This window comes from Podarcis gaigeae, assembly GCF_964106915.1.
Source record: "Podarcis gaigeae genome assembly, chromosome: 5".
Classification (NCBI taxonomy): domain Eukaryota; kingdom Metazoa; phylum Chordata; class Lepidosauria; order Squamata; family Lacertidae; genus Podarcis; species Podarcis gaigeae.
The window spans coordinates 51,692,149-51,715,954 of NC_139681.1; the positions used below are offsets into that span (position 1 = coordinate 51,692,149).

At 41.2% G+C, this 23,806-nt stretch overlaps 1 protein-coding gene across 3 annotated transcripts; it reads right to left on the minus strand.

The window, feature by feature from the left end:
* Positions 1-914: 914 nt before the first annotated feature.
* On the minus strand, positions 915-23,379 carry CASP7 (caspase 7). Of its 3 annotated transcripts, none has more exons than XM_083740188.1 (7): positions 23,166-23,379; positions 21,302-21,408; positions 7,643-7,788; positions 6,786-6,914; positions 5,801-5,976; positions 4,953-5,091; positions 915-3,261 (listed from the first exon to the last, which is right to left on the minus strand). In XM_083740188.1, the coding sequence occupies exons 2-7, from the start codon at positions 21,382-21,384 to the stop codon at positions 3,038-3,040; spliced, it is 897 nt and encodes a 298-aa protein (XP_083596314.1). In that variant the 5' UTR covers positions 21,385-21,408; positions 23,166-23,379; the 3' UTR covers positions 915-3,037. The 3 variants fall into 3 exon arrangements, with proteins under 3 accessions (XP_083596314.1, XP_083596312.1, XP_083596313.1); XM_083740186.1 differs by having other exon boundaries at positions 22,915-23,312; XM_083740187.1 differs by lacking the exon at positions 23,166-23,379 and adding an exon at positions 22,330-22,977.
* Between the last annotated feature and the right edge of the window lie 427 nt (positions 23,380-23,806).

The window sequence follows — 23,806 nt, forward strand, 5'->3', positions numbered from 1 at the left end:
GTCCCACTGCTTTCCTCTGGGAAAAACTGCTCTTCAGTGCTCCATCAGAGCAAATGGCAATTGGGGTTTTCCCTTGAGAAGGAGCAGGGCAAGAGGGAAGCTGCTTGGACCCGTGCCTAGAAGCACAGGTCACGATTACACTGTAGTTGATCTTCAGAAGAGGGAGAAGAGATGAGGAAAATTTAACCACTTAGGGCCCACTGTCACTGATGATTGATCAGAAGAAGGCTGTTGAGCTATTAGCTCCTCCTTCAGTTCCTGCCACATCCTTCTCTACAGAAACTTCTGGGTGTTAAGATCAGCAGAGGGAGTTCTCTTGGTAATTCTGCTATCCTTGGAAGTGTGGAGAATGGTGGCAAGGGAGAGGGCTCTCTCAAAATTGACAGTTAAGGCATTTGTTTTGCAGGACCCCTCTCTTTTAAGCAATCAATATTGCTGTTTAGAATGGATATTTTTATAATTGCAACTGTTTTTCTTTTTATAAACCTACATTATATTGTTCTAAGCAGTCCTAGGATCAGATGGTGAAGGGTGGCTGAGAAATAAATAATGACAACTACATTTAAGATGGTGGCTATTAGCAAAACAGGTTCAGGAGGCAATGAATATGGGCTGCTGCCTTAATATTTTCCTTGTGGATGTATGAAAACCATTTGACTAGTGAGGCACAGGATGCTGAACTAGGCAGAGCACCCAGTTCACAATATTTCTTACAAGCACTGTTAAGAACAACTAACAAACCTGGAAGCAACCCCGTTTACAAGAAAACATACAGAACCAGATTTTCTAACAGATGAATTCAGCTTTGCAGGAGATACCTTGGCTGATTACAGAAAACCACCCATAATTTCTATGGATGAGAGCTCAGAAGATACATTCATTCCTCCCACAGAGAGAAAAATGAAACAAGCAGGTTAGAAAATTATCTTTTTTTTTATTTCTTAGCTAATGTTATTAATTAGCTAATGTTTCTGAAGTGAAAAAAGATGATCCCATGCTGCTTTAAAATAACCATTAAAATATTTATAGATTGGCTATATTCGCATCAAATATATATTGATCTCTTAATTGAGATTTTCCATGACAATTCCCTGAAGAACAAAGGAGTTATACATTTCCATCATATGTAAACAGTTTATTAACTTCAACATGTAAACAGCTGATTAGCTTCGGTGTCTTGAACTACTAGTTTAGTTTTTACTATTATTTCATTGTCTGAATATAACTGGACAGACATGTTATGTCAAAAGAATTTATTAATTCTTTAAGTGCAAAAAATGTTATGATTAACTGAGATTATTTCACAACCATTTGCAAGGCAAAACTCCCATTGATGCTCCAATTTAGTTTACTCTCTTGCTCGAGAAACATACAGGTCTTTGCCAGGATAAATTCATAGGACCGCATATTTCTCACTTCATGGTGAGGCCTAGTCCTGCAGTTGTCACTACATGAGATCCTACTGCTATATTTTTTGCATCATGCCAGAAAAGCAATTTGTCTCACTGTAGAATCCATAGCGCACTGGATTTCTTAAGTCATTGGCATTCTGTGGAGATCTCCTCTTGCAGTGATGAAAATATTTCCTACCTGATGTTGTGTAAGATGTGGTCTATCCCCAGTTAAAATTCAGCACTCTTTTCCTATCTTGCTTTAAAGCTTGAAAACTACATAAACATTGCCTTTGTACTGGTGACTTTACTGACACAAAATCAAGTTTCCATGAGTAGCTAGGATTCATAGCTCAAGCTTACTTCAAATAGCCACAGCACCGAACACGCCAAGAAAGAGCGCCTTTATGGTAATGAAATGAAAGTTGGCCAATACATGCATAGCGTTGGGTATACTGTGGACTTGTTATAATAACAAGAAATTCAACAATTGTACGACACTGTTTGTAAATCTAGAAATAAGGAAACAAATCTAGAAAGAAGAAATTGGCACTATAAAGTGACATACAGAAAAATGTGAATTTATGGTGTAATATCAAGAATGATGGGGGGTGGTGGTGGTTTGCCTTCAAGTGAATATGTAGGCACCGAATCTGCAATCATGCAGAAAGGGCAACACAATCAAGCTTAAGGCATTTAAAGTAAAGAACTGTGTAGCTTCTCAGCAGCAGTTAGTCATTACAAGGAAGTAGAAACTCTTAATTTAAATTAGTTTGCTATAGTTTTACTTATTGCTTTGTGGAATAATTGTGCTTTGATCTAACTGACAACGTACAGGCATCACTGTTATTTCTGTTTGAAAGCTATATACTACACAGCACATATTTGCTATCAAATTGTTATTTCGCTGAAAATGTCGTAAGCTGCACTTAACTGTTCAGTGTTCTCATGATAAAACTGGAGTGGTATTTCCATATTGGATAAAAAGAAGCGTTTCAAGTATTTCTTAGGTTTTATAAGGATAGTTTTCCAATGTAGGGAGAAGTAAGGAAAATAGAAACAGACTTAAACAGAGTGATTTTGAAAAGTAAATGGCTTACCCACACTGAGACCAAGCAAGACCTATGAATGGATATGTCCTCTGATATGTAAAATACCAATGATATCAAGTACACCATTTAATCACAGAAAACTCCAGTATACCTTGGTCATATTCCTATGTGATTCCTCCCTTTTATATTTGAGAAATTAAGAAAAATGTTTCAGTGCCATAGCACAATGCCAACACATTTTAAGTAGTTAATATTGGGGAATTATGAGGAATTTCCATGAGAAAAAACCCACACATGACTCCAGATGTGGTCAAACAAGAGAGGTATTAGAGGCATTTTTTTCAATGTGGCCAGAAACAACAAGAGACCAGAATTATCTACCAAAATACACATAAACAGTAAAGGTGGCATGTTGAAAAGGATTTTAACTATCAACTGAGGTAATTGTCATACTGCATATTTCAAAGATTATCTTGACGAAGCTCTGGATCCAGTGTGGTTTGATTTGAAATGTTTGATTAAAAAATCCCCAGTGTATATTTCAATCTTTCTTTGGAAGATGGGCAGATGATATATGCCCAAACAAATGAGATTTCAGAAGTAAACTTCTTTGGTTAGCATGGAGACCACACAAGGAATCTGTTTCTTCCCATTGAAGCGTGGGTCATCACACTGCGATTCATAGTTTCTTGCTACTTTGTAGTTAACCATGGTGAGCATCTGCAGGATCTCCAGCTCTTTGGCATACTTAGTCAGAACTTCACAAAGAGATTGCACAAACCAGGAACCGTTCCCTGGATTCCGCCAAGAATAATAACCTGTAAGTAAGAGCAAAGGAGAAAAAGCCTCCTTATCATAATGAAGGGTGAAAGAGATATTTACTGCACATTACAAATAGGGTCATAATCCAAGCCATATACGTTCAAGTGAAGGAGGGAACCAATTTGGGTCTATAGGTTTTTGTCACAATCATTTGCATTGCTGGAGAGGCAAGCAAAGCATTTTGCTTTTCAAGAGTGTGAGTGCTTGCTGTGGAAACCTATGCATATGCAACGTTCTCGAAAAGTACACAGGGCTGGACTGTGTCAACTAAAATGATCCCAGACCATCATGATACATGTAAATAGGGCTATTTTTTAAAAAAAAAATCAGAGCCTAGGACTTGAGGATCAGAAGGTTGGCGGTTCGAATCCCTGCAACGGGGTGAGCTCCTGTTGCTCAGTCCCTGCTCCTGCCAACCTAGCAGTTCAAAAGCACGTCAAAGTGCAAGTAGATGAATAGGTACCGCTCTGGCGGGAAGATAAACTGTGTTTCCGTGCGCTGCTCTGGTTCACCAGAAGCGGCTTAGTCATGCTGGCCACATGCTGTACGCCGGCTCCCTCGGCCAATAAAGCGAGGTGAGCGCCGCAACCCCAGAGTTGGCCACGACTGGACCAAATGGTCAAGGGTCCCTTTACCTTTATTAAAAATATGGAATTGTTAAGACTTTTCCAGCTAGCTGAAATAGAGAAAGATAACTAAAAATAAAAGAGGACATTGATATCGTTAGCACCACAGTTTAGCATGTACAACAAATGTGTGGGATCCCACAGAGGAGATTGTGGCTGCTTTGCTCCTCCTCTGCTCATTCTGCTGCTGTGCTGCCCTAAGTTATGGTTTGGCTTAGTATTTTATCCAAACCTGGGACTGTGCTTTAGCTCTCCCAGACAAACTATGAGCTATAAACCATAGGATAAACCTTGCTTACAGCACATGGTTTATATGGAGAGAGCTAAACCATGAGCCTGTGTTTGGATGCCATGCTGAGTCAATCCATGGCTTAGCAGCAGAATGTCAAGAGGAGCCATTCCAGTAGCTCACATATGATCTTTTGCACTAATTATACACAGTGGTGTCACAAGGGGTGGTGGTGGTGTGACCCGGGTGCCATGTCTGGGGGGGTGACCCTGGGCATGGCGGCGCGAGCTGCCATCGTGCCACTGTAGGTGCATGTGGACGATCCTCCGTTTGTGGCTGCAGCTGCGATCAGAGGATCCCGCCACCATCCATACGGCATTCAAGTGGCACTGGCGGCAAAACGCTACATACAATGCATGCACAGTGTTGCACGCATGCGCTGTACGTAGTGATGCTGCATATGTGCCCTGCATAACGATGTCATGCATGCGTCATACGTAGCGGCACAACGCGTACACAGCCGGCAGTTTGCCCCGCCCAGGGTGTCGGTTAGCCTTCGTTCGCCCTGATTATACACACAAACTAGAACACTGAAAAGCCTATATACTTTTCAGAAGGAAACAAACTTGATATGTGAAAATATAAAGTGCAGTGCTTCAAACTTTCAAGACTGGTTCATAATTCAATGTAAAGAAAATACATTTCCCCATAAAATAGCATTCCATTTTTATATAAGTTCAGCTGACAAATGCTTAAATTTCCCCCGATATGTGACACTTTGTTTTACTCTCACTCATTTGTATGTCAAGTTTGTCACTTTTTTCATTTATACCTGGCACGGTGGAATATGCATACAAAAAATCTGCTTCTACAGGAATCTTGCATCCTGGATTGGCATCCATTTCCAAATCGTTATTTGGAGAACCTGCATCTGTCTGAATCCCTTCATCAAATTCAGAACCTCGACAGGCCTGAAACCATGATATAAACAGTGAGCAAAATAATTCAGTGTACACATAAATCACATACAATTTACAGGAATTATGGAATTTTATGATAATTTTGTAACTGAAACAGATTCACATTATAGCTGAACATATACTTGAACCTTGTAAATGAAATATGGTACGTTAATGACCAATACTAGGATCAGCAGCATCAACCCTATGAAAAACATATTTGTCCTAGGGCTACAGCTTAAATATATTAGCTGCAGTTCAATTGTATGAATACACAGATAGGCCATGCCATTGCTGGTGAGCACGCTATTCATTATTTATTAAGTGCCTAATATTGGCCTTAAACTGACATTTTGTGTTTGTATGTGCAGTTATCCAAAATACTCAATACGTGAGAATTTTTTTTAATCAGTTTTTAATTAATAACAAATAAATTACTCTAGGGCAAATAATGTAACATCTACAAAAAAAAGGAGAGGACAATAAAAGAAAATGAAAGTGGGTAGTAGTGCTTGAGACACAAACTGAGAAAACAGAAAAAAGACAAGTATTGAGCATCATTCTCAAGAAAAGCTGACCAAATATCTCTCGTATCTGCCTGCCTTAGGCATTACTCTGCAACCATTTTGGATCACTGTTTCCAATTCTAGCTTCCTGCTGCTAAACTTTGGAAAACAGCTTCTACCCAGCACATGCTAGCTTGCATCACATACCTCCTTACCTGAATGAAAAACAATTTAGGTTTTCCAATGAGGCTTGGGCACTTGTCTCCTCTGAAAAGACTTGTCAACTCCTTTATTGCCATAGCTCCATCTGTGCCATAGATAAACCCCTCGTCTCCGTGGCTTAATAATATGCAGGCAAAACAAGCAGCATCACTGTGGCTCTCAAGGGCAACTGCAAATCAAACGTATTTCCTCTCACATAATGGAAATGCCACTTACCAAAAATATATGTGGCAAGTGTTTTTTCGGCACTATTAAAAGAAGGGCTAACATCAATCTTATTCATGTTTACTCAGAAATAACTCCCACTGGCTTGGATCTTTGTCATGCTTTAAAGAGACCCTTTGAAATCAATGGAACTTAAATTAGTCCCACTGTTTCCAATGGCTCAATTCTAAGCATGACTAAGCCTGAACTGCTCACTAGGACGTGCTTGTACAGTGGTACCTTAGTTGTTGAATGGCTTGGCTCCCGAACAAATCGGCTCCTGGAGGTGAGTGTCCTGGTTTGCGAAAGTTCTTTGGAAGCCAAACGTCCGACACAGCTTCCGTGGCTTCTGATTGAGTGCAGAAAGCTCCTGCAGCCAATCGGAAGCTGCACCTTGGTTTTCAAATTGTTTCGGGAGTCCGACAGATTAAGTTTGACAACCAAGGTACCACTATATTCAACGAAATTGTTGTGCTAGAGGAAGCCAGTGCAATGATGCCTGCTAGTGCAATGGAACTCCACCCTCCAAATCTTCTCCAGATGGTCAGGAGAACCCCCAGAACAGTGAATTAGGGAAGATGGTTCCATTGAGCAAACAGAAACAAACCTCCTTAGTGCTACACTGACAACAACCCAGTTCATTTAGTACTACCCAAATTATGTATCAAGAGCTTAGCTTCTCAAATGACCAAAGGAAGAACACAATTGGTCTTCTTAAGTAAACCAGCAAACTATCTAAACAGGGAACCTAATGCAATTGGTGGTCATTGTTACCTTCCTTGAGTTTATTCTCCATAGCTTCACAGGTGAGATCATTATGGATGGAAACATCAAATCCAATGCTTCGAAAACATTTTAGCAGGTCACCAGCATCTTTATCAGTGCCATTTCGTATACCCATGTCTGATAAGAAACACAAGAAGATTGATGCTGACTGTGCAGAGGCATACTTATTATTATAGGTTGTGTGAATGCCCAATGGCAGAGAAAATGATTTTAAAACTTAAAACCTTTGAGCTGTATTCAGAAACAGCTTGTTATATTCACAAAGACCCAAGCAATGGCCAGAGAGGGGGCCCTGTCGAGACTGCTGCAGCAATGTTTTGTGGCACCATAAAGTCTAACAATATTTTACGGTGCACATTTTGTGGGCTCAGTCATTTTCTGGGTATGGCCACTCTTCCTTTACAAGAGTTCAAGGCTGCTCAGAGCAAAATACAACCCCCCATCCGGGCAAGTAAACACTAAACCAGCATGCTAAGAAATAGTAATAAAAATACATTATCAACAGCATATCCCTTTAAAACTGCAAAAAGCCCCTCATAAGAGAAGACTATAGGCAAGGTGGTTATGTCAGACATTTAAAGCACAAAAGCCTTTCTAACAGAAAGCTTTTAACTTTATGGCTGAAGGCCAAAAAGGAACATGCAAAGCAGGGTCTCAAAATTTGAAACTAGCAATAGAAAAGTCACTCTCCCTTGTTCCCATCAAATGTGGCTGACTGATATGGGAGAAGAGTGTCTCTAGATATTAACATATTGTCTTGAAAAGCACTTCTGTCGCGTACAGCTCTCTTGCTCTCTAACAGAAGTACCACCCAGAGTTATATTAAGATGATGTGGAAAACATACTTGTACTTTCTTTGAAGTTCTTGTTGTTTATAATAACACATTTTCCAGTTTTCTTGTAGTCCATACGATACAGGAATTCTGGAGGAACAATTCGGTTTCGGCTAGGGAAAGAGGTCTCTGGCTGAATTTCCTGTCCATTCTTTTTTCTGTGGAAATGTAACTAAATGTTCATAGACAGAAGACAAAAGCATTTCAAATTTTCATTGATGCTTAACTGATTATTAAGTATTGTGTTTCTCTTGTATGTAAGCTTTATCATTAAGATATTTTGCCAAATTTTCCTTCACCAAACAGTTATAGTAGGGGGATGATTGTTTTTCCATTTTTGTGCAATACACTGTTTTGTTGTTGTTAGAAGCAGTAATCAGTTGTAAATCAGTATTAATGACTGCAGGATGAAGAAGAGTTATTTTGGGTTTCCTTGGGAGATCATAGTCTGTACTTAGTAATATATGATTCAACACTTCTGTCCAGAAACGTTTGTTTTTACAGCTCCAAAAGATGTATCTTAAATTCGCCTTAATTCTATTGCATCCCCAGCCGTGCATGTTTTGGCCAAATATTTGTCTAATTCTGTGTGGAGTTAAATACCACTGGAAAATTGCTTTAAAATAGTTCTCTTTTGTATAAGCATTGTTTGGAATCAAGAAATAATAAGCATTGTTTGGAATCAAGAAAACAAATTTATTGAGAGGTGGGCCTTGATTTTACATTCTTAAATGACCAAGTAAATGACAGTATCTTTCCTGATGTCAATCGACAGGGAGTTTCAAACACACTAAAAAATACAACTGCGGAACGTGTATAATGTGGCACTTGTAACAGGGCTAGTTCTGCAGATCAAAGCAGTTAAATGGGCACAAGTAAACTGTGCATTTAAGACACACATTCCAACTTTTAAGTGGTTGCAAGTTCTTAGTCACAGCATGCTATTACCAACCAAAGACTACCTGTACAGCAGGGGTAGCTAACCTTTCTTCGGCCAAAAATAGGAATGACACATGGTCAACCCTTTGGGGGCCAAATGTCAAAGCGGCCAAAGTATGAAAGTGGGGGTGTGGTGAAAACTGCAGTTTTCAAGCCTGCCCTTCAAAAGCTTTTTCCAACAGCTGGCCTACACTATTTTAAATCTGTTGTTGTTGTACAAGTGTAGGGAAAGTCTTTGGGGAGACACCTAAAACATTTTGGCATCATCGAAGCAAACCCACAGGAGTGAGCAATAATATATATTTTTAATGGCTAGTTTTTTTGGGGGGGTGTGTGCACAAGTTAACCACCCTGCTGTGGACCTACTAATACCACACAAGAAAAAGTATGATTAGTTTTAAGACAGAAAAAGTGCTTCTATTAAGCTAGTCCCAAAGAACATTGGTACAAGAGTGAAGCCACAGCAATATTTCCTTACCAATACTGTGGCCTAGGTAGCAAATAGAATGGGATAATGTCTTTCCCTTGTGTGTATAGAATTCCTACTCATTGCTGGCCTCAGCTGATATTTTATAAAAAATACCCCCCCCCCCCGCCAAAATCCTTAAGACAGTTCCCATATTTTTTTGTGTGCTACCTAGTGCAAGCCTCTCTTTTACATCTCATTGCCTCACACAATTGGCTATTTGTGCCAATAAAGCAGAAAGCCTTCTACAGAACCTGAACTATGATTATTTTGTTGTTGTTGTTGCTGCTGCTGCTGCTGCTTGAAATCTATTAACTTTTCGGAGGAGGGAGGGTTAGATGATAAAAGCCACAAATAACCTACACACCAAATTCATGTGTGGGGGAAAAAATGACTGTAATGAAACTGTGGTGTTATATCCTTCCTGTCATAAAGAACTCTAAGAAAAGGAAGTACTTGCCTTTATTTTTTAAAAGCTGAGTTACATAAACACATCAAGAAACAGTGGCCTGATTCACACACCAAATTATGTTTTAAAATTACAAGTATGAGCCATAGCAAGCCTTTGGCTTGCATCTGCCACTTCTCCTTTGGAGTGGCTGGGCGGAAGAGATGAAAAGCTTCTACTCCTATTTCAGACTGACCATGGTTTAGCATTATCCAAGCCCTGAACTACAGCGCATCTTAACTAGGGCTTGCTGAAACAAGTCAGGTTACTGAACTATGGTAAGCAGTTCACTTGTTTCAACAAACCACAGTTAAGCATAACCATTTTTCAGATTTGGATGACAGGGAAATAAAAAATGGAAGCGTTTCTAAAGTCCTTCTCAAAGTCCTTCATTCCTCTGGGCACTCAGAGCTCAAATCGTCAGGTGGAAAACAGCTTTGAACCTGATGAGGTGATCAGCTGATCCTATTTGTTGAACCAATCATTCTTAGGAGAGTTGGAAGCACAGAGCCTTCTGAAGCATAAGGCCAGACCAAGGCATTTTGCTGACTGAGGCAACACGGTTAACAGCATAGTGTCCTCTGCCACACCTGAGGCAGCAGGCCAATTGGGGGACGATGGCAACAAAGGGGAATGGCTGAGGGGCTCCAGAGAAACAGCTGGGGACTGCTGATCTCCAGCATCTGAGACACTCTGCCCAATTGTAGGGTTGTCCCTAATGAACCAGCACAACGGGTTGTAGATGCTAACCTTCTCTTGTGAAAAGGATTCTGCCACAATTGTCATGCTTTGGGTTTGTGTACAGAAAGCCTTTTTCTCTAGCATAGTTCTTTCCAACTTTCTATGTTTAAGAAAACCATTCCCTATCAAATTTGTCTCCCTATAATGCCTATTTATGTTGCAAAGGATTGTAGGGCAGAGTTCTAGGGCTGAGCCGGAACTATGAAGAACAGGGTCTGCTATCCTAGACCAGCAAGTTAAGAAACTATGTGTACTTATGAAGAGTTAAGTGTGCAGTGAAGAATAACGGTGTGGGATATTGGGCTTCTGTAGATTACAGGTGGAATTAAGCCTCTGGATTTTTAAGACCTGGAATAAATACAAGAAAACTGGCCTCTGCCTTTGCTAGATAATTTCAGTGCACCTTTGAGGTCTCTTCTCTCCTTGTCCTTCACATCTGTGGCCTGGGCTTGAGATTCCACGTGGGACACCAAGCACAGGCAGTAGAGCCTTGTCATTAACCCAGGAAAACAGAGTCTGCTTTAGAACAGGTTTGTTAGGGATAGGAAAGCTGTTTTTCCATGCTTGTAGGCTATGGCTGATCTCAAAGAGGAGCCCCTGATTTAAGCTGGCTGAGGAACCTGAGGTCTCAGGAAAACAATTGGTAATCTACCATTCTACCCATTCATGCATTCACTCATGTGGTGAAGCAGGGAGGGTCTGCCCTGTTGGCCTCATCCCTGACCCTGTGCCCCCACACCAGCCTTGCCTCTGGCACCTGCATGTTGAGTGTGGGTGTCTGAAATGGAGTTATCTGTATGTGAGCAACTGTTCACAACTCAGGGTGCCATGTGACCAGGGCAACCTGATTTTACACATGTGCGGATCACATGGAACCCCTCTGCATAGATAGCTGAAAAGAGGTTCCTTTCCAGATGCCCATTCAAAGGAAAGTGTAAGTCCAGGGAAACTGTGTGGCCAGCTCCTCAACACACTAAACTTGTTGCATGCAAGTAAGGTGTATAGGCCTAAAGTATACTTATTTTGTTTCCCACTCTGCCTTTATACTATCATAATGAACTCTAGGGCTGCAGTTGTTATTTGGCCAATCTTCCTCATATTTGTATTCTTGATCTGGGGAAGCTATTATGATAATGCTGGAGAGCCCCTATGTGATTCAAGTTTAGACCTACACCACTGTAATCTAGATGGACAACTGTGAGAAACAGTTGGTACTTGTCCAAGGAGTGGCAGAACAAGAAGGAAGCAAATTTGTAGTGGAGAACAAACCAGGTTTTGGAATTTCCCTTATTTGCATGCCACTGCAAATCATGATAAATTAGTTTGTTCGAGAATAATAAAAGCAGGTCACTGGTTTATATTACTCTTTGATTTGTGCCCAGCACAAGTTATTCAGGCAGAGACAGCAATGCAATACATTTTTAGTGAAAAATAAATCTATTCTCAAACTTAAGTTTCTGCTTACAGAAATGTAAAAATTTACAACAAAACACAACTTGTATCATTGATTACTATGAACAGTTTGCTTCTTAAACTTGGCCAAAGCAACATCTTGTAACAACACATTCCCATAAACTAATCACACTTTAATGTTTTCACATGACATTTTCTTTGACACAATGCGCAATTGGTTATGTGCAGGACTGTAAACTTCTTATTTTGTTTCAAGGGAAGATAAGTTTACCTTTTTATTTCCCCCCAGTGCTATGTTTAAATAAAATACATCTGTACATGAGTTACAGTTAATCAAAATGAACACTTACAAAGTTAACATTTTTAATCAAGAGATTGAAAAAAAGCCTTTTCTGTTAATCATTTTCTAGATATAGTTTTGGGTTGTCTGGATAGGACGTTGTGCATAACTGTAACAGTATGAATTTACATTTATGTGAAATTTGAGGCCTTCAAATTCCTATGTCAGACTTCTCAATTACTGGAAGCTTTGATGCAAATTGTCAGATTTTTGTTAAGACGGAAGTGTAAACACAAAGACTGAAATAGTATACCTATGGCCACACCTGCACCCACCAGCAAGCAACTCAGGCTGCAATCCTATGTCCACTTATTTGTGAGTCACATTGCAACAGTGGGGCCTGCTTCCGAATAAATATGCATAGGATTACCCAGAGAATTTGACTAGTTAGGAGGGGCATCTAACCATTCCCGTGAAGTGGTCTGTCTTATGAGCGACGGTAACAACCAATAGTTGTTAGGACCCACCCACAGGGTATGAGCTGGAGGTCGTCCTACCATGTTAGACCTTATGGGAGACCTACTGTGCTTTTCAAAGCTCTCCTGCACAGTAAACACCCCCCCCTCCAAAAACCACACACCAAAAGTCTAGCACACATACATTCCAGTATCTTACTGCTGAAGCGATTTAGCTTTCTATAGAGCAAGAAATGGATGGCAAGCAGTGAGATGTTTAAATAGGCTCCTTTGATGTAAACCCAAAAAACCCCCAGCCTTCAGCTTACACCAGCAGCTGAACAATACTGACAGATTATGAAGTGGCGAACAACTTGGTAAATGCTCCAGAACTGTCATTTTCATTAATCAATTGTAGTAGGTCATTGTGCTAGGAAAAATGGTGCACTTTTAACTGCTGTTCCCTCATTCATGTTTTTGTGTTTCAATCTTTACATAATATTTATTTCCTGGCTGCATCTAACAAGTAACCTAATATGCTGTATGTTTTTCTGTATGCAAACAAAACAAAACAAAACTGAAATGCAAGCAGATTAATAGTTGTTAAAGAAATACCAATGATGAAAAAAATATGACGTAGAAAAAATATTGAGCTAAAAAGACCCTAATGGCTGCTATCAGTTTTCAGTGTGAGAACTCTGAAAAAGGCTGGAATGCAGTTGTTGCATGGGGAGGGGGGAGGGGGGAGATCATCAGATGGCTGCAGATTCAGTTGCTGCAGAAAGAAAAACTTCCCTGGGAATAAGCCAGAGTGAACTCGAGTGAGGCTTTGTTCTGAGTAAGCATATATAAGATTGCACTGACAATTTCAGGTAAAGTACAATAAAACAATAAGCAGAACATTATAATTCTCAAATGCCTGTGGAGAGGAGACATGCAGATGCCAAGTTATTTATACACATTAGCTAGAACCCCCATGTAGGTCTGAGACACAGGGCCATGGAAAGTGAATTCACTGGGACCACTGACTACATAAAAGTTAATTATACCTCAAAATGCTCTTTCTTTCGCAAATAATCAAGTTTAGATAACAGCATCATAGTCCCTTTAGACAAAATAGGGCATCTTATTCTATGCATGCTCTGTATTCTTTTATTCCAGTACCAGATACTATTAATCAAGTCTTGGGTGAAATATCCATTAAGTCCCTTGAGTAGAGTTTAAACACGCAAACTGAAATGTGCCTAATTTTTAGAAACTATTTGAAAAGCTGCCCTAACTCCTTAGGCCAGATCTCCTCACCTAACAAATCTGGCAAATGAGGGGGCAAGAAAGGGGGGAAAGGAGAGGAGGGAGTGAAGCTCTGTTCTACAAATGACACAACTTTGTTGCAGCCTCTGGCCAGTATGGGTGAGGGGAAAACAACAGAATCTAGCACCACCCTCACCACATGGTTTGGTTATCTTTGTAAATGAGGCAGGACCAAATGTTTCGACCCCTGTACCTAATTTAAAGTCACGAATAATAACTGGGATGATTTAACCCAACCTTCCAGCTGAATGTATTCCTGCCATCCTCTGATCACTGGCAATTTATATAACATCTTTTGCACGCACAAACACACCCATTCATACTTTTACTGTTACCATTCTTTTCTCAAACCAAATTTGCTCCAGTTTAAAATTTCATACCACTCATGTAGCTCCTCTTGTGTTTGTTGTCAGAACTGAAGACTGCTATTACCTGGCACAGACCTGCTTGTCTGATGCCATCATGCTATCTCTGCACACGGCCACTAAGGGTAACATGGCACTTGGCCTCGAAGTTGGGCCAACACTGATGTGGGGAGGAGTTGCAGAGTGGATTCCCCCCACCTGACATGGAGCTTCTCACATTACCTGAGCACAAGAAGGAGCTGTGCCACACTGGCTACCATCCCATACATAATGTGAGAAGGTACCAATAGACTACTGTTGCTTTCAATGGAGCAAATACTTCTCCATTTCTATGCCTTACTGACCTGTTTAATTCACCAAACAAATGTGCACCCAGTCTGCGGATTGCCAATCAGGAACATCAAAATGCTCATTTTCTGAGTTCAGGATGCTAAATTATCTAAAGTCTGTTCTCCCCCTCCTACAGAAAGGGAGACACAAAGAATGTACAGTACCTTGGCTCTTCATCAAGTGGTACACCACTCTGCATCTGAAAAATACGTCCACCTTGCGATGATGAATAGGTTTAGTGTTCTCTATTAATGCCAGCATCCCACCATGCTTACACTACATTAGTGACTGAAGCAGCCTACGGGTGTGTTCACAGACCCAAAGATTTGTCTGTGTCAGCAATGGGTCACGCTGGACTTTTCTATAGGGCTATTGAAACCTCCATATCTATGGCCTAACATGCAAGCCGAGGTCATGCAGGTCTCTTCCGCTCCTGCTGACAGGCAGAAAGCATGTGCTTGCACAACTGTGATTCTATCACTGCTCTGCTGTAATAATAATGCACAGGATATTATTTTTTTTTAAAAAATGCTTAAGAGATAGACACATGTGGCTCTGTGTGCAGAAAGCAGAAGGTTGCTGTCCTTTGAAACCATCACCTAACTCTGATATACAACCTCACACTGTATCAAAGTAGTGTTCCTGAAAATTCTTAAACTTCTTTGTAGAAAAACAAGCATTTCAGTCTATTTAATACCCTATATTTACAAGTACAGTGGTACCTCGGGTTACATACACTTCAGGTTACAGACTCAGCTAAGCCAGAAATAGTAATTCAGGTTAAGAACTTTGCTTCAGGATGAGAACAGAAATGGTGCAGTGGCAGCGCAGCAGCAGCAGGAGGCCCCATTAGCTAAAGTGGTGCTTCAGGTTAAGAACGGACCTCCGGAACGAATTAAGTACTTAACCCGAGGTACCATTGCATATTAAATACTACATGACTGATGTTGGGATCCTGCCTAATCAATTTAGACCAAAAGAGTTAGATGCACAATGTTTTTCCTCCTGACATCCTTGCAAATAAATTTGTTGCTTAAGGTTCAACAAGACAGATTAAATAGGTTTGCACATTACTTTCTGTACCCTTTGAGAACAAACTGTCAAACTCCATGATATAATTATCCAACATGAATCTGATGCCAACCACCCTATTTCCCTTTCCCTAAAAGAAATGAAATTCCAAGCTGGATAATTACACGTATCTGAACACACATTAGAAAGAAAACCCAGACCCTGCAGTCTGAGGCTCTTCTTCGCGTGTCTGGAGGGCAGCAACACAAGAATGGGCAGCAGCCTCCTTACACACTGTTCTGAATTCAATAAAGATTTAGAATTTAATCCAACCCCTAAATTGTTGGATCTGGCAAAGGCTGGAAATAACACAGGACAGTTTCCTCATGAGGTAGTCATGTGATAATGGCTGAGTCAGACGGGCCATTGGGAGATTCAGTGCCAGACAGCCTAACGCAGGCATGGTCAAGCTTGGCCCTCCAGCTGTTTTGGGACTACAACTCCCATCATCCCTAGCTAACAGGACCAGTGGTCAGGGATGATGAGAATTGCAGTCCCAAAACTGCTGGAGGGCCAAGTTTGGCCATGCCTGGCCTAACGGGTTAAGCCCCACCCTGGGCCCTCCAGCAGTTTTAGTAAGTAAGACAAAAAAGTCAGTGTTAGTTTTTTAGGATTGCAGTTGGCAGTGATACGCTAGCAAAAAAAACTGGGACAGACCCTAAAAGGAGAAAGAGAACATGGCTGATTTCTGTTTTGGATCCTGTGGGAGGAGTGAGAGACCCTCTTGGAGTGTAATGCTGGGAACCTCTCCATCATAGGCTCAGGTTGTAGATATGTGTAAATAAACCATATACCATAAAGATACCACAGTCTCCACTGTGCTTTATTTCCAATAGGAGGCATAAACCCTGGTTAAGCACCTGGGCCCCTGGGGTCTCATACTGCTTGGAAATTGGGTTGGTGTAACAATGTATTTAGTCAGCAGCCAAAAACATCCCTCTTCTGACAGGCCTTTGGCTAATTAAACCAGCTATGGGTGCATGAAATTATTGTTTTGGTTTGTTACGATGGTATGTATTTTTGTGTTTTTATATTGTAAACCATCCTGTAATCCTTGGAATGAAAGGCAGTATACAAATTTAATAAATAAAGACACTTTAATGGTAATTCTGGATGGTCCACTCCTGCCTTTGTCAATCTGGTGTCAATCCAGGTGTTCTGGAGTGCAATTCCCACTGCTCTGCTGGCTGGGGCTGATGGGAATTGTAGTCCCAAAAATCTGGAGAGCACCTGGTTGATAAGGACTGGACTACTAGTCAATTGGCCTCTGGAGCGGGGGGCCATAAACGTATATAATCATGGCTAAAATAAGGATTGAATTTATTTATATAATTATATCCTACAATTTCAATACAAATGTATGTATGTTCACAGCAGCTAACAGAATAGTTAAAAACAAAAAGTAAAGTACAACTGAGTAATAATAATAGACAACAATGAATGCAAACCGATACAGAAAATTAAAGGAACAAAATAAAACAGCCACGACCACTCAAATAGGTAGAAAAACCAGTCAAATGTTTACATTAGCGATTCCTAAAAGGTTATAGTGCCTAAGTGATAGTCTGAGCTTCTTAGCATAGTTCAGCTGGGAATTGAGCTGAATCTCACAGTGTACCTCCCCACGTCCTTGATAGATTGCAGGGAGTACAGCATGAATTCAGCGACAAGGGGATCAGTAACCTGTGCCTGGCTACATACAAGCTGTGAGTTGTTCCCCTGTGCAACAAAGCAATGTTCTTCTCTTTGGAAATAGTTAATTTCGCAGAAGTCAGCTTTTAAAGGACACAGCAGCACAGAGTGCTGAACATGTCTAGATCAGGAGAGGACAAATGAGTGCAAACTAAATTAATTTCCCCCCAATAAGTTTTGCTATGCATGTTTTGCTTCTCTAAGAGATGACAGGAACCTGTCAGCCATCAAAAGTTGGTGGAAATTAACAACCAAGAGAGGGGGTGGTGGAAGACAAGACAGGTAACAGAAATAGGCTGGCATGAAACCCTCCCCTTTCCGTTACATCTCAGAAGTTGTCAACGTAAGTAGTTATTAAGCTATGTGCAAGCACCATTAAAGAAGAATGCAAGGCCTCTGGAACAAGGTCTTCCAGGCTCCTTTTCTTCAGCAAAATACTGAAGTCACGCAGCAGATCAAGCTTTCGAAAAGAGAAACGACCCGAAAAAGTAGAACTTGGATGACGACAGTTTTGGGTAACAATTCAAGAGCAACCCCCAAACTATTAGTGTGGATCAGAATATGGCAAGTTCAGAAATATGCTGAATATTAATGTGTTGTATCTAAATTGCTTAAAAGAAATGCAATCAGGCACTCACCAAACTAGGATTCTTGTGCCTGCCATGCGCACCCACATCAGAAGCATTTCATAAAGTTCAACATGGATGTTATTTGAATGCTCATTTGCCCAGTTAGTGAGAACGTGTGGTAAAATGGTTAGTGTCGGATTATGACCTGTGATGTATGAATTACAGACCCCAGGTGTATATTTTATTTTTATTATTTTAATAATGTTTCATTTAACCTTTTAGAATGTATTAGGCTTGCTTTCTGTGTGAAGGTTGTACAAATGGCAGGATGTTTTAGCACCAGAGTGTAAATCGACTATCCTTGAAGCTCTCTGAGACTCAGGAAGAGGATTTTATGATGCTCTTCCCTCACTGAAGACCAGGTTGCCAGGGTAACGCTGGACATCCGAGACCTAAAATGGTCAAATGGCCTGGGAACATTGGGGCCACTACAAGGTGATGTGGGGGTGAAGATACCTGTACGGAGCCATGCGTGCTTTACTTCACACAACCTGTAACCTTTCCTGATGTACGTGAATATGTTTTATGACTCTTTGTTTGCTGTGTTTGAACTACTATATGAGCTTTGGTTCTGAAGTGCCTCGGGGCAGACCTTCTCAAGTGGCACACTGAACTGAGTGAGCTCTGTCCTATTGTAAAGCTATAATAAATGCTAGGTCCCTAAATCTGGATGCTGGACTTGGAAACAGTTTCATGGATTCTGTGGTTCATTCAAAAGGTGGTTGTTCCTCATCTGGGTAGTGAACAAGGTGGTGTAGAGGTGAATTCTTACCTAGGAGACCAAGTTTCAAACCTACTCAGCCATGCAACTCACTGGATGAATTGGGCCAGTCATTAGCTCTGTCTAACCTACCTCACAGGGTTGTTGTGAGGATAAAAATGGGGAAGGGGAGAGCCATGTGCGCTCCTTAAAGGAAAGGTGGCATATAAATGCAAACAATAAAATAAACGTGCAGGCGCACTTACATACCGAGTTTGTAAGAATTCTGACTCTTTTTTACTCCCCGCCCCAGATGAAAAACAGTGGAAAAGACAACTTGTCACACAGGTGTGTGTACATGCCAAGTGCATGGTGTAGGCATGGTAGAAAAAAGTGCATATGTAAGATCCCTAATTGGGTGTACATGTTGTGGATCCAACTAACATGGAAGTCAAAGTCCTGATGCCTTTAAGTTAGTTGAAATGTGCTTAGAAATGCTGTTCTTGGAATGTCAACGAATCACCAACACAAATTGCAATACTGGATGTAATCTAAAAGACAATTTCTTATTTGGAGTGTGTATACTTGTAGATTCACCTATCCTTGTGATGAAATATGAGTTGCCTCACTCCTGTTGCAATTAATCTTGTGGCAATGTGGTCGCAGAATGGTTTCACCGTGTAATAATTTGGCCCCATACACACCATCAGGTAACAAATGCTCTAGAAGTGGATTGCTTGTGACATGCTAAATGTGCCTCACTGCACATTTTATCAACCCTCATTGAATTATGCTGAGAGCACTATGTTGATTGGCCCACAAAACTGTGTAGCAGAACCATTAGTTTGATTTAATCTAAATGAAAGAAAGATAATGGAATCCAACAGAAGGAAATTAATGTCAAAAGATTCCCCCCTGCTGCCAAATCTTCCTCACCTTCTGTTTTCTCATTGTACTGTCAGTGACATTTACAGTAATGTAATACAATAAGCATTAACTTTTAAGCTGCGACAAGTAAAAACAGATCTCAAAGATCTTATGACATCTAACAAGCAAAAAGTTATATTCATCTGCCATCTAGTGGGAAGAAGATATACAGGTTTGTTTAAAAATCCAATCCAATCTGTAGACGACTTCTCTCAAAATACAGCAATTTTGCCTTAAAACTAAACCAAAGACAGAGAGGCCAGGACCCTCTAGATGTTGGATACAACCACCCATCAGGCCTAGCCTGGTCCAGATGTGAACTGTAGTTCAGCAATATCTGGAGGGCCACACGCTCCCCACTCCTGCACTATAAAAAGAAACGTGAGCTCTGGTGTCCAAATAAAAGTGTGTGTGTGTGTGTGTGTGTGTGAGAGAGAGAGAGAGAGAGAGAGAGAGAGAGAGAGAGAGAAGGGGGAGCAAACTATGATGAGGATTCCCAAATTGTGATCTGAAAGCTTTGCTCAAGTGTCTGCAGTGCTGTCTGTGGTTTCGTACTCGAAGACCAGAGACAGCACATCCATCGCATTAAGTATTCATAAGATTTTAATTGTATATTTATTGCTTCTTTTATTTCTTGCATCGTTTTTCATTTAATTACAATTTGAATTTAATGGAATTCTAATTGTACCACAATTTAATACAATCTGTAAGAAATGAAGGCAGAAATGAAAATACACTTGAACATAAACAGTATCTAGACTAGTGCATTACAATTACTACAATAGTCTGCTAAGACCCTGAGCAATGTACAAGCGGTCCATGGGGGGTGGGGAGAAGTTTGGAAGGCACTGGCGTATTAGGTTTTTAAGGCAAGGCCCAGCCTCACAGTTTGGACTGGATACTAAGGTGTGGCAGTCAACTTTATTTCACTGGTTCCTTTCTTGAGATATTCCCACATGGGAGGAGCCAGAGCCAGGGAAATGCATCATAATCTGTCTCTCTAGCTCTCTAACCATGTTTTAAACAGTCACCCACTCACCTGCCTCTTACAGATGCAGCATGATCAGAAGTCAACAGAAAGTGAATGAGAACACACTACTGTACTAGGTTCACCTTCTTTTGAAACCTAAAACATTATTCCTTGTTAACAATCATTATACTTTTCTATCCACTAGAGTTGAGTAATCCACATACTAGCATTTAATTTGACCTCTTGTAGGTAAAAAAAATTGTTACCATGATTTCGAGAATCCCTAAAGGCAGACACACACAAAATACACAAACCTGCAGCCACTTGTTAACAGAAATTAAACATACACCAGTTAAAACAGGCTGCACTACAGGTTCCCAATATTTGCTCTTTTAAAAATAGAAGCCAATCACGTCCAGTTGGCCAAATTTTAGGAATCACGACCAGTGGAAGTCAGGTAGTGCGCCCCACCCAATCGGCTTGTGTTGTTTCTCCACCCTTAACGAAGAAGCTTATATTAACTCGTGAATGAATACCGTGAATAATTTAACTGAAGTAAACATCCACTTGGGACTGACAATGGTTATAAATATAAAATATAATTAACAGCTATTCTTGGAATTTAATATTCAGAATTCAATTTAAAAGGAAATGGAAAAGTTTAAATTATAAGATTCCCCCCCATGCGGAACAGTTGTAAGGTTCATTTCTAGTATGTAGTGCATTTATAGGTCTCTATGCAATGCTCTCTGCCTTTTGTGCTATTGGACGGCTGAGTTTGAAGGCTGCACAGCTGAGGAACCTAACACAACAGCTGCACTGGGAGAAACCTGCTGCACAACCAGTGCTATTTTCCCATTAGAATTCTATCAGTGGATCCAGAATAATGTCAAGGTAAATTTCTTTTGGACAAGCTAACCAACATGTGCCTTACTTTGAAAAGAGTGAAGATCGCTGTCTTCTATCTGGTTTTGCATCTGGAACATCACCATGGTCTCTTTCATCATCGCACTGCATCTTTGTTGGCAAAGGATCTACCGACTATTTAGAGAAACAAATGACAAGAATGCTATTGAAATACTTTCAACTTTTAAAAATGAACATAATTTTTTTTGCCCATTTCAGAATTACAGAAAAACTGTGTTCTCAGATCCAATTAAAAAATTCTTTCAAAATTAAGGAAATTTTTAGAATTTTAGCTTTTGATGTTCAAATTACGAGAGATGCTTTTCAAAACTAAATATCCATAGACATCTTGAGTACCTACCACCTCCCTTCCTTGTATACTCATCTACACACAGAGGTGTGCTGTTGGCAAGGAAATCCCACATGCATAGATCTGTGTACAAGAGAAACAGACTGTGCTCAGAACCTTTAAGGCTGCACTCCTATTCACACTTGCTTTGGAGCCCCTGGGTTACATGTGAAACTCCTTTCTGATGTAATGTAACTCCTTTCAGGAATAAAGAAAGGCAACTTCTTTATTCCTGATGAGAGGGTAGACTGTACAGAAATTTATACTGTAGGTCCCTCTGAACAAAATGGAATCACTCTCTAGGCTCCATAAGGTGGTTATTATCTATACAAGGAAAATTGTAGGATGCAAACTGCGCAGGGAGAAACCCCGGTATCCGGCTACATTTCACAGAATAGTGAAAATAATCTGCATCATGCAATCTTGCGGTAACAAATCTGCATTATGCAGTCCTGAGGAAACAGCATAGGTCAGGATCACCCACAAATCTGCTTAACGTTCTTTAATTTATTTTAAATTTACGTAAGTGACAAGTGATACGAGTACAGCAGTAGAATTAAAGTGTGTGACCCTGCATACAGGATACCGAAGGAGCTGCAAAAATAATTAGAATTGAAAAGGGTAGAAAGGAGAGTTTGGTGGCACTATAGCTAATCCTCAGACACTGACAGCCTTTTAAGATCTTTTAAGGCTCTGTGGCAGAGCACCTGCTTCACAGGCAGAAAGTCCCAAATTCAACCCCCAGCATCTCTAGGTAGGACTGGGAGAAACCCGTCTGAAATCCTGGAGAGTCAGCGCTGGCAATACTGACTCAATTGACAGCAGCTTCCTAGGCTCCCTTCCATCATGTCAGCTCCCGCCAGCCTAGAAATACAGTGACAGATCAACAGGCCTCTGTAGCAATTGGCAGCTTCCTCAGGAAGCAGAAATCCACCAGGTCAGGGCTGTTGCGGTTGTGTTTAGGATTTAGGGGAGCTGCTTTCACCTCCAGAAAACAAGAGAGACAGTCGCGAGTACAGGAAGGGGGGGGGGACAGATATTGGAAACTAAGTGGGCGGGCGCAATAGGTTATCAATAAATGCTGCAAAGGGTTGAAATGGGCGAGGCGCAGAACTTCAAAGGAAAAGGAAACGGGACGGAGCCCGGCGCAAGACGCCAGGAATTGGAGGCTCGACGGGGCAGGCAAGGCCAAAGCGAAGCGGGAAGCGTCGGAAAGGGCGCAGCTGCGCGTAAAGAGGCAGGCAAGCGAGGCGGGCCGAGCGCCCCTCCAGCCCACCCCGGGGGAAACTTGCCTGGGCGCGCTTGGTGAGGAAGGGGCAAGCGGGGAGTCCCTCTCCGCCGGCGCACTGCTACGTGGAGCCACGAAAGCGAAAGCGAAAGGTCCCGCCTGAGCGGCGCAGGAACCTCGCAGCGCCCCCGCCCGGGCAAAGGTGCCAAAGCGGAGTTTCCGCGTCCCCGGCAGCCCTTTGGAAAATAAGAAGGCTGGGCAGATGTTGATTCACGGCCTGTAGTCACTTTGCACTCGTCAGCCTTCTAGGCGCACCCGACACGCCGCCAACCCCGCGGGGCACCAGGGTCCGTTTCATTGGGTGTCGCCCGGGCACATACGCCCCACGCGCAACCACATTTCGAAGGAAGTGAAGCGACGCGCCTTTGCCGTCTAAGGAAGGGAGGGCGAGCGGCACTTCAGCCCGCAGTCTAAAATTATCCGATTGCACCATAGATTCCACCCAAGCACTCAGGCCCCGGGGGAAGGCGAGGGGGAAGTAAAATCCTAGGAAGGGAATTCCCTCTGGTAGGGAAGCTGCGTGGTTGGGGAATGTTGCAGCTGAGCTGGGTTTGAATCCCTGCTCAGGTGGGAAGCTCACCCAGAGGCTATTCTGTGCCACAGACTCAAGCTAATATATATTTGACTTCACTTAGCAATTTTTTTTGGAAACGTTTAAAAATTGTTTTTTGTTAACTTTGTGTTAAATATGTACAGTGTTCTGTAGTTGACCTCCTTTGTAGTGTTTTATTTTGAAATCCTTAAGATAATATTTTAGTTTTCTGTTAATTATGTTGCTCTGACTGTATACGCTATATTTGACATTCTTCAGATTGTCTTATTGATGTTTTAATATGCTGTAAATTTTCTTTAAAATATAAAGCGATATAGAAATGAAATAAATAATAAAATATATC

Bases quoted from the DNA above. Each gene is read 5' to 3' on its own strand.
- CASP7 (XM_083740188.1), bottom strand. From the start codon at position 21,384: ATGCAGTGCGATGATGAAAGAGACCATGGTGATGTTCCAGATGCAAAA. The intron at 5,977-6,785 runs GTAACAATGACC...TTTGATTTGCAG, and splicing joins GGAGAATAAACTCAAGGAAG to TTGCCCTTGAGAGCCACAGT. The intron at 5,092-5,800 runs GTAAGGAGGTAT...TCATGGTTTCAG, and splicing joins CTAAATTGTTTTTCATTCAG to GCCTGTCGAGGTTCTGAATT.